At 38.3% G+C, this 12,717-nt stretch overlaps 1 protein-coding gene across 3 annotated transcripts in view; it reads left to right on the plus strand.

The window, feature by feature from the left end:
* Nucleotides 1-12,717, plus strand: part of RBFOX1 (RNA binding fox-1 homolog 1) — a 519,079-nt gene that overhangs the window by 486,828 nt on the left and 19,534 nt on the right. For all 3 annotated transcript variants that reach the window (XM_050980176.1, XM_050980177.1, XM_018916052.3), the window contains one exon: nucleotides 3,467-3,531. In XM_050980176.1, the coding sequence (XP_050836133.1) occupies nucleotides 3,467-3,531 (65 nt within the window). The remainder of the gene's footprint in view (nucleotides 1-3,466; nucleotides 3,532-12,717) is intronic.

Genomic DNA, 12,717 nt, shown 5'->3' on the forward strand with positions numbered 1-12,717 from the left:
TAAGTTACCTCAGGTATGGGGTGACTTCCCACTGATGGCAAAACCTCTCCATGCTGGATGCAGGCTCGTGTCAAATCATGCTGGCACTCAAATACCTGAGAACGTGGATTCTGTGTGAGCAAATGGCAAAAGTAGTCCACCAGCTGCATTTTATTTTCCAGATTCAGTCACAAAGTCACTGGTAGCGATAATCTTGTTAATTTTTAAAACTACTTAAGCTGCTGCACCACTGTTTTATCATTGTTCTGCAAGTAGCAAATATGGGGGCACAGATAAGGCAGCAAACATTTTTTCACTATGGTATCTGAATTTATTATTTTCAAAATAATAATCCAAACTCAGGTACTTTCTGCCTGAATATAAATATAAGAAGAAAAAAAGAATTTCTAAAACGTTTTGATTACTTAGGAACTGAAAATTGTTAATTTTTAAATTGTAATTATTGCACAGTTTTGTTCTGAGTATTTTATTTTGCAATATAGGCTAAGGCATGAGAATAATTATATAATGTTACTCAAGGGATGTAGTAAAGATTTCTGGTGTATTCTCCACCTAAAGTATCAGCCAAGTTCAAAATTAGAGAAAAACTGGGAACTAGATCTTGTTACAGAAGTTGAGTTCAGGGGTTTGAACTGGAATCCCTCCCCAATTTCCAGTGTCAAGTGTGCCTCCAAGTATTTTCTTCCTGCAGTAATCAAAAATCACCTGAAGTAATTGAGTAAAACAATGAGAAAACTCGGTGCAACACCAAAACTGCAGAACACAAGCCCCATAAAAATAATTAGCTGAAGCATATTTTAATGTGTAATTAATGACAGTTTATTTTAAAATTATGAATTCATGACATGGGATTGTGGGGAATTAGGTTTTCCCTGATACCCAAATACATCCTGCTTTTTTAGTTCTCCAGAGAATGCAGGCCAATTCAATGCCTTCCATCTCTTTTTATTTGTATTGCTTTATACTCGTTCTTGCCAGGGCTCTCATAAATGTCAGGCTGATTGCTGAATCCAAAACATCTTAATAACGTTCAGAGTCGAGCTTCGTTGTTCAGCAGAAATTCTTTGAAAGCAAACCAGAGAGTAAGCAGGAAAGGAATGCAGCTCTTGTGTTCAGGGAGCAGGAAAGGGTCTCTGATGGACACTGACCAATTTTTGGTGGTGGCTGAATGAAGGAAAGGAACCAGTCCTCGCAGAGCCCACGGATTTCAGAGCAGCTGCTGTAGGAAGAGCCTGCCTCGTTTTTCTCCCATTCAGAACAGCTCATGGTGGCCTGCTCTCAATTCCATGCTGAGGTAGAGCTGGATTCCCTTGGAGTGGCTCTCACTTTGGGATCAGGGGTTTTAGGAGGGGACAGCGGGACAAGCAAAGGAGTTGGACACCCTGGTGAACAGAACCCTGTCAGACTTCAGCTCTGCCACACACTGCCAGGACTGGACCAGGAAAGCGAGTTCAGTACCTTCCTCATACCAGCACTCAGGGAAAAACAGAAAAAAGGGGAGGGGAAGGTATCAGGTTTCACGGAATCACCAGGTTGGAAGAGATCTTCGAGATCCAGCCCAGCCTTAACACCCCAACTGCACCTTGTCACCCAGTGCCACTTCCAGGCTTTTTTTAAACACATCCAGGGACAGTCACCCCACCACCTCCCTGGGCAGACAATTCCAAATATTTAGCCCTCAAAAACCAGGAAGGGAGAACAGATGAATTTGTAACATCTCTCAGCTCTCTCCCTTTGACAGAGGCCAGCCCAGGTGTGCAGTTTGAATTTCTCTGCTCCCAGGCTCAGTTTGTAGCTGGTGACATTATTTGATATCCAAAGGCCTGTGTGTCCATATCTGCAGCAGCGTGTGCCTGCTGTACCTCTGTGACAGTGATAGCCTTCTGCTGGGTCATAAAAATGAAATGATCTGAAATGAGAAGGTGTTTTGTCTCACTGCCTCTGTGTGTGCCCAGAGGAGCACAGGAGAGCTCGTGGGGGTTTAGGAGATGCTCGTTCCTGCCTGATCCCAGGGCTGGTGTGACACAATTGCTGCTGGCAGGGAGCTGGCCAGGAGCAGGGAGGGACATGTCCTCTAGTCTGTGTGAGCACTTGGAAAAAATAAAATCAGAAATAGTAATCTTCAAATAAGCTGACAATTCAAAGCCTGGAGTCTCTAATGAGCTGTCAGTGTATGTAAAACTTGTGTTTATTCTTAGGGTGATGTGGCATTGTCAGCTGAACGATTATTTCCAAACCCAGCCTGCTTCAAATCTTCAAACCCACAAAGGTTTCCATGTGTTAAGGATGAAAGCCATTCTGCCAAGCAGAGTGGTAGAAGGGGAAATAGCTTGTAAAAGTAGTTCAGATTGCTTTTCTGAAAAGAGCCAGTTTTTATTGCAAAAATCAAACTAGAAAACCCACAAAAGTTCCAGTAAAAATGTTCTACTGTTACAGTAAAGGCTGGCACATCGTGGTCTATTCTTCCTGCTTCAGCACAATGTCTGGGGTGAATGCAGCCTTCCAAACAAACCAAAAAAAGGAAAAAAAAAAAAAAAAAAAAGAAAGAAAAGAAGCAATCCATTAAAGCAAACACATTAGCAAAGGAGTGAATTTTATTCAAAGCTGAGCGAGCTGATACTGTCTTATTCAGCTCTTTGTTAGGGAGGGGTTGGGTGGGGAAGGCACTATGGCAGCCTCTGTCCCAGAGGGTGCTGGGGGGAGAATTCTAATTGGGACGTAAATCGTGTTTGTGTTATCAGCAGGGCTGGGCTGGGGCTGGTAATTGGCATGCTGAGATCATTTGGAAATGGTTGATGTAACACCGTGGTCCATTGAACAGGAAGCTCTGCTGTTTTCACAGTTTGATAATCAATGCATCACTGCACTCAATTCCTTTCCAATGTGTGTTTGTTTGTCCTGTTTGCTTAATTGAACAGCTGGAATTACTGTTACATACAACTGAATGTTAATTCATGGAAGAGAATTTTGCTTCTTCATTATAGTTTTATGTATAAATTGGAAACCTACGTAACATTAAGTGTTAATTGAGTGCACAAATTCATAGGTTTAATCAACCAGGCATGATAAATCATATTTTGTGCAAAAAAAGAATTGATTATTAGCTGAGTTTGTCTTCTAAGTTTAGCACTGCTTTGTGAATATATATACACTTTGTTCATACAAACGATTGCTGCTTAAAAACTTGGAGGAGGAGAATCCAGCAATGTCTTGTAAAATAGCTTACACTGATCAGTAGATTTCATGGCTTTCTCCTCATCTCTGGGACAAATCTTAAAAAAAAATTTCTGGTGCTCCATTTGCTTCACGACTCACCGCAATATTTCCCTTTCCATTTCACTGCAGCGTTTCCTATGCATTTAACCGCACTGCAGCGCGGCTGCACTCTTCCCATTGTTGTCAAATGTTGCAAAATGTGATGGAAGGTGCCATGGCAATGCAGTTAGAGCGTGAGTTTGTGTTTCAGGGTGGTTATGCTGCCTACCGGTATGCCCAGCCTGCCACTGCCACTGCAGCTGCCTACAGTGACAGGTAAGAGCTCCTTTCCTGCTCACAGATTTTTGACCAGTGGAAGTTGAAGTTGATTCTATAAATTTGCCTTGTTGAAGTCTCATAACTGTCTTGTTGCTCTGCAGATAATTGTGATCTCCAAAGCAGGCTGTTTTATTATAATCCATGAATAGCCATAAATTGAGAGACTTTAGGCCTTAATTGAGAATCAGGCATGAGATGTGCACATTGCCAAGCTGTAGATCATCCAGTTAACGTCTGTGACCCTTGTACAATGCAGATAAATAAATGTACAGATTCATGATGGTCTGCTACTAAGGATCATTATTTGTCTTAAGAGTATTATTTCAGTTGATTTAGAACCTTGAACCTATTGAGTGCCCTCAATTCTCATTGACATTGCTTTTGTCAGTGGAAATTGAGAATGAACTGTGTCTGAGCTTGAGCTATCCAGTGCAAAATAGCATTTTTTTCCCATTTGCTCTCTTCCCAGGCATTTGATTTTTTTTTCAATACTTGGAAAAATAAAAGAGAAAAAGAAAAATATTTTTATTTTGCTCTGTATTTTTATCCTCAAAATGTAAACCAGTGGAAACAATATCAGGGATGGAAGATCATTAAAATCTGCACATTCAAAGACTTAATTTTTATCAGCTAAGAATGATGTCACAGATATCAGTGTGTCTTCTTGGAAGATGGATGTTGGAATCCCTTAGAAGTCAATGTCCAAATTGTTGTTGACTTCAGTAGGAACTGGGTTTTATCAAATTAAGTCTTTGCAGTGTGTGGACATAATTTTGTAATGAGAATAAGGATTATCCTACATTTTCCTCATAAACTGCACCCTTAAAATCTATTGTATCTTTACTATTTTTCAAGTCCTTGAGGAGTGTTCCCTTGTAAAGGGAGGGTGTATTAGGCGGCAGAGACACACAAATAATTTGCTTCATGATGGCAGTGAGAAGTAAGGTCACACTTCTCAATACCTGATACAAGAAAATTTTCCCTTGGAATCATGGAAATAATTTCTTAAGCCTTTAATACATATTGAAAAAATTATTTAAATGCTAAATTAGACAGTGTTACAAATGCTACAAGAGATTAAGAAATTCCAGTGCACAATTTCTCAGATGGAAGCGCTGTTCATGGATTCTGTATTTTTAGAACCAAGTCCCATGGTATGAATGTTACAATGCTATGCATGCATATTTGCCTTTCAAGTGCTTATTCTGGGTAATGAAGATATATTTTTTTAAAGTTATGTGAATAAAGTAATTTGCATGTATGGCTGAGGCATGCTGTGTCAGACAGGTAAGCAAGCTACTTTTTATTGATTTTGGGTCAGTGATATCAACTAGATCTGTGCTGTGTGCACTTTGTTGGCAATGTTCTATTTCTACTTAGGGGAACCTGCACAGGTGAAGTGCTCCTCAGTAGTTTCATTTCATTTCCACAAAGGTTTGTTAGCATGTCGCTGCCCTAGGGTTTTTATGTGAGCTTTTCTGCAGTGCAAAACAACTCCTGCTTCTAAAAGCCTACTAAACCAAAAGCACAAAATTCTAAATACCCTCCTGTGGTGAGCCAGGTTTTGCCAGCTATCTCTCAGGTGTCCCTGGATCATTTTATAGACTGTTTATTTCTATTAGTTAAACCTATGCATTACACAGAGAAACTGAACAATATCAAGCTGAACTTTAAATGCTTTAATTATGAGTTGATGTTACCTTCTCATAAACCAGATCAAAGGCTGTAAGATAAAATAGCAGTTGGTCACATGTTCTGCTACGGGCAGAGAGTCAACATCACACAGAATTATGCTGCCAAAAAGGTAAAGGATTTGTTTAGGAAGATAGTGCTCTTAAATGCTGTAAAGAGAGCTGGAGATGGCTTCAGTAGTAATGCAGTTGTTACAATACTTAATTATTTTTTTGAAAAAATTGTCTAATTTACAGATACACTTTGTGTATAATTAGAATTGCAATAACCCGTCTTTGCTTGCATAATTTTAGTTATCTTAAATGAATTTGATATCTTTAGGAATTTTTAAAATTTATTTTTCTTTTTAAATGCAGTTAAACCTCATCTTCGATCTGCTTGCCCCAAATGAATATGGTTTCTTGTCTTAATTACAAATCTCATAACTGAGTTTCTTTACCAGAGAATCCCAAAACTAGCATTGAGAACAAAACAAATAACGATCTGCTCAAACATTTCTTTGCATGTGGGAAACTATGTGCAAACATGGATACCTCTGATTATTCACAACTGCAGTTTGTTTAATTTGATTAACTTTTTGTTCATTTTGAAATTAATTTAATTTAGCTACTTTTGTGAAATTATTAGTGTTGAAGGTGCTGAAGTATACTTCAGTACCACTGCTTGTATCTGCTCTTCTTAATGTAATTATCATCTGCTCTCCTCTCACAACACTGAAGATTCCACATCTCCTTATACACTTATTTACTGTTCATATGAGCCCCTATTTAATTTAATTTAATTACACATGAACTGCACTAACTGTTTGTATAAAAAATGATGCCCAAAGAAATGAAGTGAGTACCACTGAAGCAGTGACATATCATGGAAATACTACTTCATACTAATTTTAAAAATAAGGAAAGCTTTATTTTTTTTGGTCACCACTCATATCCATTATGAATTGCAACGTTCCATATTTGAAAGGCTTCTTAATTCAGGAGATGGAAAGAGGAAATCTTTAGCTTGGAGACATGTTTTGGTAAATTAAAAATAAAGGTTAACAGAAAGATTTGGGACTGCAGAATCAATAGAGCGAGTCGATTGATAATGATCAGTGTGAGAGGGCTCTGTTTGGAGAAATGCAATGGTATCCTTGTTTGTCACAGTTGGAAATGTTGTTGGAAATAGGTGAGGAACAGATTTACAGGGGAGAATCAGGTGGCAAAGAAATAGCATTAAACCAGTCAATGTAAACCCCCAAGTATTTATCAAGACAGATCATGTACTCCTAAACCCAATTTCACAACAGGGATAGGTCTGGCAGATCTCTCCAGTCATTTTTTAGGATCACAAAACAAAAACAACAAAGAAACAGGTACATTTTGTTTTATTTATGAAGCAATAGAATCACTGGATATAAATTCAGATTTCAATTTTTATTTTGTGTGATCTATCCTATATTAAAATGCACGTACAGATTTGAAGGTCTTTGCAGAAGTGGATCCAAAAAAATTATGTTTGACTTGACAAGATTTAAAATATTTCTGATAAGTTTTTCAATTAGTGTAAGTCCTAAAAGGGGACCTATTGGTCTAAATATATTCTTCATCAGTCTGTAACTTGCCTGGCAAACTCTCTAAACTGAGCATATTTGGAAAAAAAAATAATTGTAAGAATGTGCAAAAGACACTAAATCAGATGTCAATAAAATGTTTGTACAGCTCTTATTCATCTTTCATGGAATATTAAAAATAAAAAAAAATAGTTGTTAGATTTCTGTCCAAGTCTGAAGTAAGAGAAACTAGCAGGGTCATCCAGATTGGTATTCCTGAGGTAGAAGGAGTCGGAGCATGGCAGTGGGGCGTATTGTCATTTTGTCATTGCATGTTCACTTGGTGTTGCTGGTATGTCTGTAATGCTGTCCTGGATTTGACAGATCCATCACATAGCTCAGTGAATGGCTTGCTTGAATTAAGCCTATGGGCAGACCTCTCCCCCTTGACTGGCTGTTGGTTTTGTGTTTTATGATTTGATCCTTGCATCTCCGGCGGGAGCGAGAGGAGCGTTCCCTGGCGCGGGCGGGCGTTGGCAGCGGTGTTTGTGCAAGGTGTCTGGGAGAGCAGGGAGCAGGGCCCTGCCAGGAGGGAGGCAGCCCTGGCTGGGAGGCAGAGCCACAGCCTGTGCTGCTTGCTGTCCCCGTGCGGGGCCGGGTGTGTTCGTACATGGATGGTGCTGGATCCATACAGACACACACCTTCCATCCATCACTCGCACAGAGGGTGCTGCTCTCAGCACCATCCCCCTCCATAACAACCAATCTAAACCTCACTCCAGACTGTGGGGACATCCCCACTGACCTCTTTGTTGTCTGGATTAATTCCCTCATCACTGGAAGCTGACTTTTTTTTTTGCCTTTTTTTTTTTTTTTTTAATAAAATAAGGCATATTCCAAAATATTTTGCACATAACACTTTCCAGTAGAACATATGTTTTGTTTTGTTTTTATTTTCCTCCCACTATCAATTTGTGTCACGTGTTCTGTGGTTATACTTAAGGTTTTGTGAAATTGGAGAGAGAAGGTTTTGTCATATGGAAGTTAAATCTTATTCCTCATAAAATCCTGATATTCTGATAGTTAACATTTTTAACGTGTCTGTGTGAAGCACTCAGTTTTTTTAAAGCAGTAGGGACTACAGAAATACTTTAATATATTTTCCAGTTCTCTTTGGGCAAGTAGCTGAGAGTAATACTTGATATTTGTGCTCAGGTTACCCTAAAATAGAATAGGTACAGATTTGATTTAATAGTAAATATTCTCATTAAAGAATGAAAATTTAGAATGAAGAGTAAAAAAACACAAAATATAAATGGTGAGCTTCTACAGCTGAGGGGGGTTTTATTATGTTGTGGACTATATAATCTTCTATTTTATGATTAAAAAATGAAAACCACTATATTTTTATTCAAATTATTTTCTCTTGTTGAAGATTACTAGCGATATATACTAAAAATCAAGGTTTTGATTGCATATAAAATATAATGCCATCTTGAGCTGGAATTTAATTTTCCATTAAATAATTTTACAGAAGCATAAATGTTTTAAAATCTAGTACCTCATTCATTTCATGATTGTGCCTTCTTCGATTAAGGAGAAAGAGCTTCTCTTAAACAGTTTCAGTTTCTAAAGGAACCAGGTTGAAAGATGAAAAAAAATTAAATATAGTGGTAACTTTCCAACTTCCAGCATTTGTGTATGTTGCTATCCCAGTGGAATCTCGAATGGAAAGGTTTGGGGGAGGATCCATAAGGAGGAATTGTACAGCCCATACCTATTTGAGTAGGCTACTCAAATTCTGACAGTGAAAAGGTTCAGTTAGCACCTTCACTGGCTACAGAGGTTGTGCTTAGCTTTTCTAACAGCAACAGAGAATATATTTAACACTTCTGCAAACGCTTAGGTTTGATGTGGTGATGCTTTATTGGTCTAGATTTTTATTTTTTCCCCTGGACAATCCTGTATGGTAACTCAAGCTTCTTTATTCCCTACTATTGCAAATAAGAATCAAATTATTGGCTTGGCTGTTACAGAGAGGTAGTGGGCTTGGCCATCTTCCTGTTAGAACTTTATGTCTGTGTGATCTCTGGCAAACTAGAGGATCACTGGAGTCATGTCAGTGTTTCATAATCCATTTTCATCCCAGTTCATTCAGAGTTTTGGGGATGACTGGGGTATATGACTCATACTACAACCATAACACTACCTTTTAGTGAAGAGTTAGAAAGTAAAAGTGGGTGAATATGAATAAAGAAAACGTTATAGGGGGGAAAAAATCATCAAAGCGTTTGAAATTCCGTGAGCAGGGACTTTGATGTAGAATATTTTGACAGGAATTTCCTGAAATGAAAATACGTTGCATAGGATACTTTCCAATAATTGAAGCATGGCTCGTTCTAAAATATTGCAGATACGACATTTTTGGGGGAGACTCAGAGAGTCACATGTAGGAGAACACTTTAAACCATTTCCTTGCCTAAAACCATAATCTTTGACCAGTTCCAGGAAGCTGTTTTGATGTTTGAATACATTCCTCTCCTGGCTGGAATTATAACCTGTTTACTGGTACTCTGAATTCACCTGTGTGGAGTTTGACTATTCATGTAATATCCAGGGAACTGCTAAAACTCCTCCCCCAGTCCAAAACAGAGGGGATACAGTAGTGAGAAAGCTTAGTGCTGCTGCCCAGAATTATGGCAAACACCAGTAACTAAACTTTTGTTGTGTCAGAGCTGGTTTTATTCATACCCTGCTTCTACTTCTCTTGTTTTTCATCTCCATTCTCACTCGCTGCAGTATCAAGGGATATTTTAGGAATCCCCATAGACAAGGAATGGCTTGGCTATTCCTGTGAAATTTGCTGTGACACCCATGCTGGAAATCATGAAGGAAAAACTGGGAGAGAAGGTAGAGGTAGACTGAAGCCCAGATTTCCATACCTGGCTTCCTGATGTGCTCAAAGCTTGAGGTGCTCAGTACTTTTGCTGCCAGCTTCTTCCTGAACGTAGGGAGAGCTGTTAAATGCTCATCATGTTCCAAAATTGTGGTATTGTTCACAAGGGTCCCAGGGTGAGGGAAGAGAAGAGAAAGTTGACTCTGTTTCAGAAGGCTGATTTATTATTTTATGATATATAATATATTAAAACTATACTAAAATAATAGAGGAAAAGATTTCATCAGAAGGCTGGCTAAGAACAGAAAAGGAATGAATAACAAAGGTTTGTCTGTGACCCAGACAGTCTGGACAGCTGGACTGGGATTGGCCATGAATGAGAAACAACCACAGAGACCAATCCCAGACCCACCTGGTGCATCCCACAGCAGCAGAGAATCTTTGTTTGCAGTTTGTTCCTGAGGCCTCTCAGCTTCTCAGGAGGAAAAAATCCTAAGGAAAGGGTTTTTCATAGACCATGTCAATGATACAAAATAAAAAAAATATCAGTGCACCTTTTCTGACATTACATCTCAGTTTCAGTATCCTCTCCTGGTTTATCTCTCCAGCCTATGTCTGGTTCTGTAGCCTGACTTTTAACTTGGGAGTTCCTTATTCCAATGTAAAAGCTCCTAGTAAATAACTGTCATTATGAATAGATTGATTTGATGGATTTTTATACCTTTTATCTAAAAGGAAGGAGGGGAAAGGACTGGTTAACATTTTTAAAGTAGGAATTATCTCATTACTAGCTCATAAAAACTTCTTTGCTCTTAGGGGATATTGGAAGAAAGTGTGACTTGAAAATTTTTCAGTGTTGTACTCAGCAGACTGGATAAATACGGAGTTGGGGAGTTACTAAAACATTGATTCCTGCTCCAGCAGACCAAAACTGTTACAGCCCATTGGGTCACTGCCTGTGACATGATAGACCATAACAGCTCCTCTGGACATGTCAGTGGCTAATTACACACTCCTCACTTCTCACATCATTGGCTTGATAGACCACAAAGAGGCAGATTAGAACGTGCTCCAAGGGTTGTCAACCTGAGAGTGCCTCAAAACCAAGAGGGATTCAGAGCACTGTGCAAGAGGAAGACAGAAGATAAAGGAATGAAATGTTTTAATCAAACTGGGATGCCATGGATAAGGCCCGTATGGGTCAGTGTCATTTGCACTGTGCTCGGGCAAGGTGATGAAGTATTAGAAGAACAAACTTTAAATAACAATGTGGATGAAAATATTCAAGAGGCAATTTACACTCTTGCATGTTTTTACTGTAGCGTTTCACACCCCTGAGGAGCCTAAAACATTTGATTAGGTATTTAAATAGGTTTTTTTTATATATTCCTTTGGGTTTCTTAAGCTGCTGATAGTCTAGGAACCCACCTGAGGCAAACATCAGATTGTAAGAACACTGCAGGAGTGGGAATAGAATGTTTACCCATGTATCCTAAAGAATTTTTTCAGTGAAAATTGCTGTAGGGTGTTTAATATACATGCATTAAAAGAAAAGAAAAAAAGTAAGGCCTTTGTGTAAACCAAACATGTATCAGCTTCTAAAGTGAGTTTTGTTTTTCTTGAATGAATTCTTAAATAATCCTGGCAAGGTTTTCATGTGTATGGTGTTTCAGTTAAAATAGGAAAAAAAAAATTATCCTGCCAACTAATTTGTAAAGTCATTCCAAACTTGATATAATGTAAAGAGAAAGAGTTTTTATTCAGGATTGCTGAAGTTTATAATTATACCTCTGTATGTTAGGAAAGTTATAGTGGATAAAATGGTGGTTACTAGCAAACTGCAATAATTGCCATCAAATCAGAAACAAGATAACGTATGTTTTTGAGGCATTATTTTAAGAATGCCATTATGTGCAAAAAGAACAAATCCCCCAATTGAATAAATGGATATTTTAATGAATTTTAGTGAATAAAATACTGATTCTTTACGCAAGGCTGACTTCTAAATCCTGTTTGCCCTAAAGAGAATAAACAATATGTCCAAAATATTGTAATTAACAAATTTTTCAAATATAAAGACTTCAAATATAGCCTTAATTTAGCAGTCCTGGATCATAATGAAATCGATTTTTGTTGCTGACATGGAGCACTTGTGAAATAGAATTACTGCACTACTTCCTCAAGTATTTAATTTAAGTGCTAGACTGTGTTAATCACACTAAAAGGCCAATAATTTCAGAGCAGTTCTGCCACTGAGATCAGTGTGAATTCTGCTACAGAGTGCTGTATGGTGTTCAGAATTTCACCTCTTAGGTTTAGGTTTTACTTCAAAATGTCCAGATTTACTTAAAAATGACATGTTCCTTTTGCAGATGAATATTCATCTTTAGACTCTGTATAGTGCATTATTAATAGCAAATAATTTCATACGAGTTATAATATATTGAATGATCACACACAAAAAAATTCCACTGATGCAGCAGGTGATATGAGTTAGACCCAAGTCTATTTGTGTAGCTCTGATTAAAAAAAAAAAAATTAAATCAGGAAATAAAATTTGTAGATCTAAAATATGAAAGGTGAGAGACCTACAGATTTTCCCACTGTTTGTGATGCAAGATATTGTCCACATTGTGGCAATATATTAAAAATAAGCTTTTTAGTTTTTTTCCACAACAGTACTAATTTGGAAGGCTGCATCTATTTGCTAGAAATTTTCTGTACATCGACTCTGAGGGCTGATGGAAGGACAGAGGAGGGGGTGTTTGTTCCCAAGACACTGCCATGGCAGAGCTGTTGTATCCACCCTGAGTGCAGGGTGCACATTCCTCCTGCCTGCTTTACAGCAGCACTGTTGGACTGTGCTGAAAGGAGTCTCTCTGTTCCAGAATCTGAGTGGGTTCTTTAGCTAGTTCAACATCAGGGCTAAAATAAAAATGCCTGCCCATCTGCTGGGGAAAGCCTGAGATAATAATGCAAATTATGAGAAAGCACCTTCTGTTGGCCATTTTTCCCTTTAGGTTTTTTAAATCCCTTTAGGTTTTTGGGTCGGTCAGTTGGT

This window comes from Serinus canaria, chromosome 14, assembly GCF_022539315.1.
Source record: "Serinus canaria isolate serCan28SL12 chromosome 14, serCan2020, whole genome shotgun sequence".
Taxonomy (NCBI): domain Eukaryota; kingdom Metazoa; phylum Chordata; class Aves; order Passeriformes; family Fringillidae; genus Serinus; species Serinus canaria.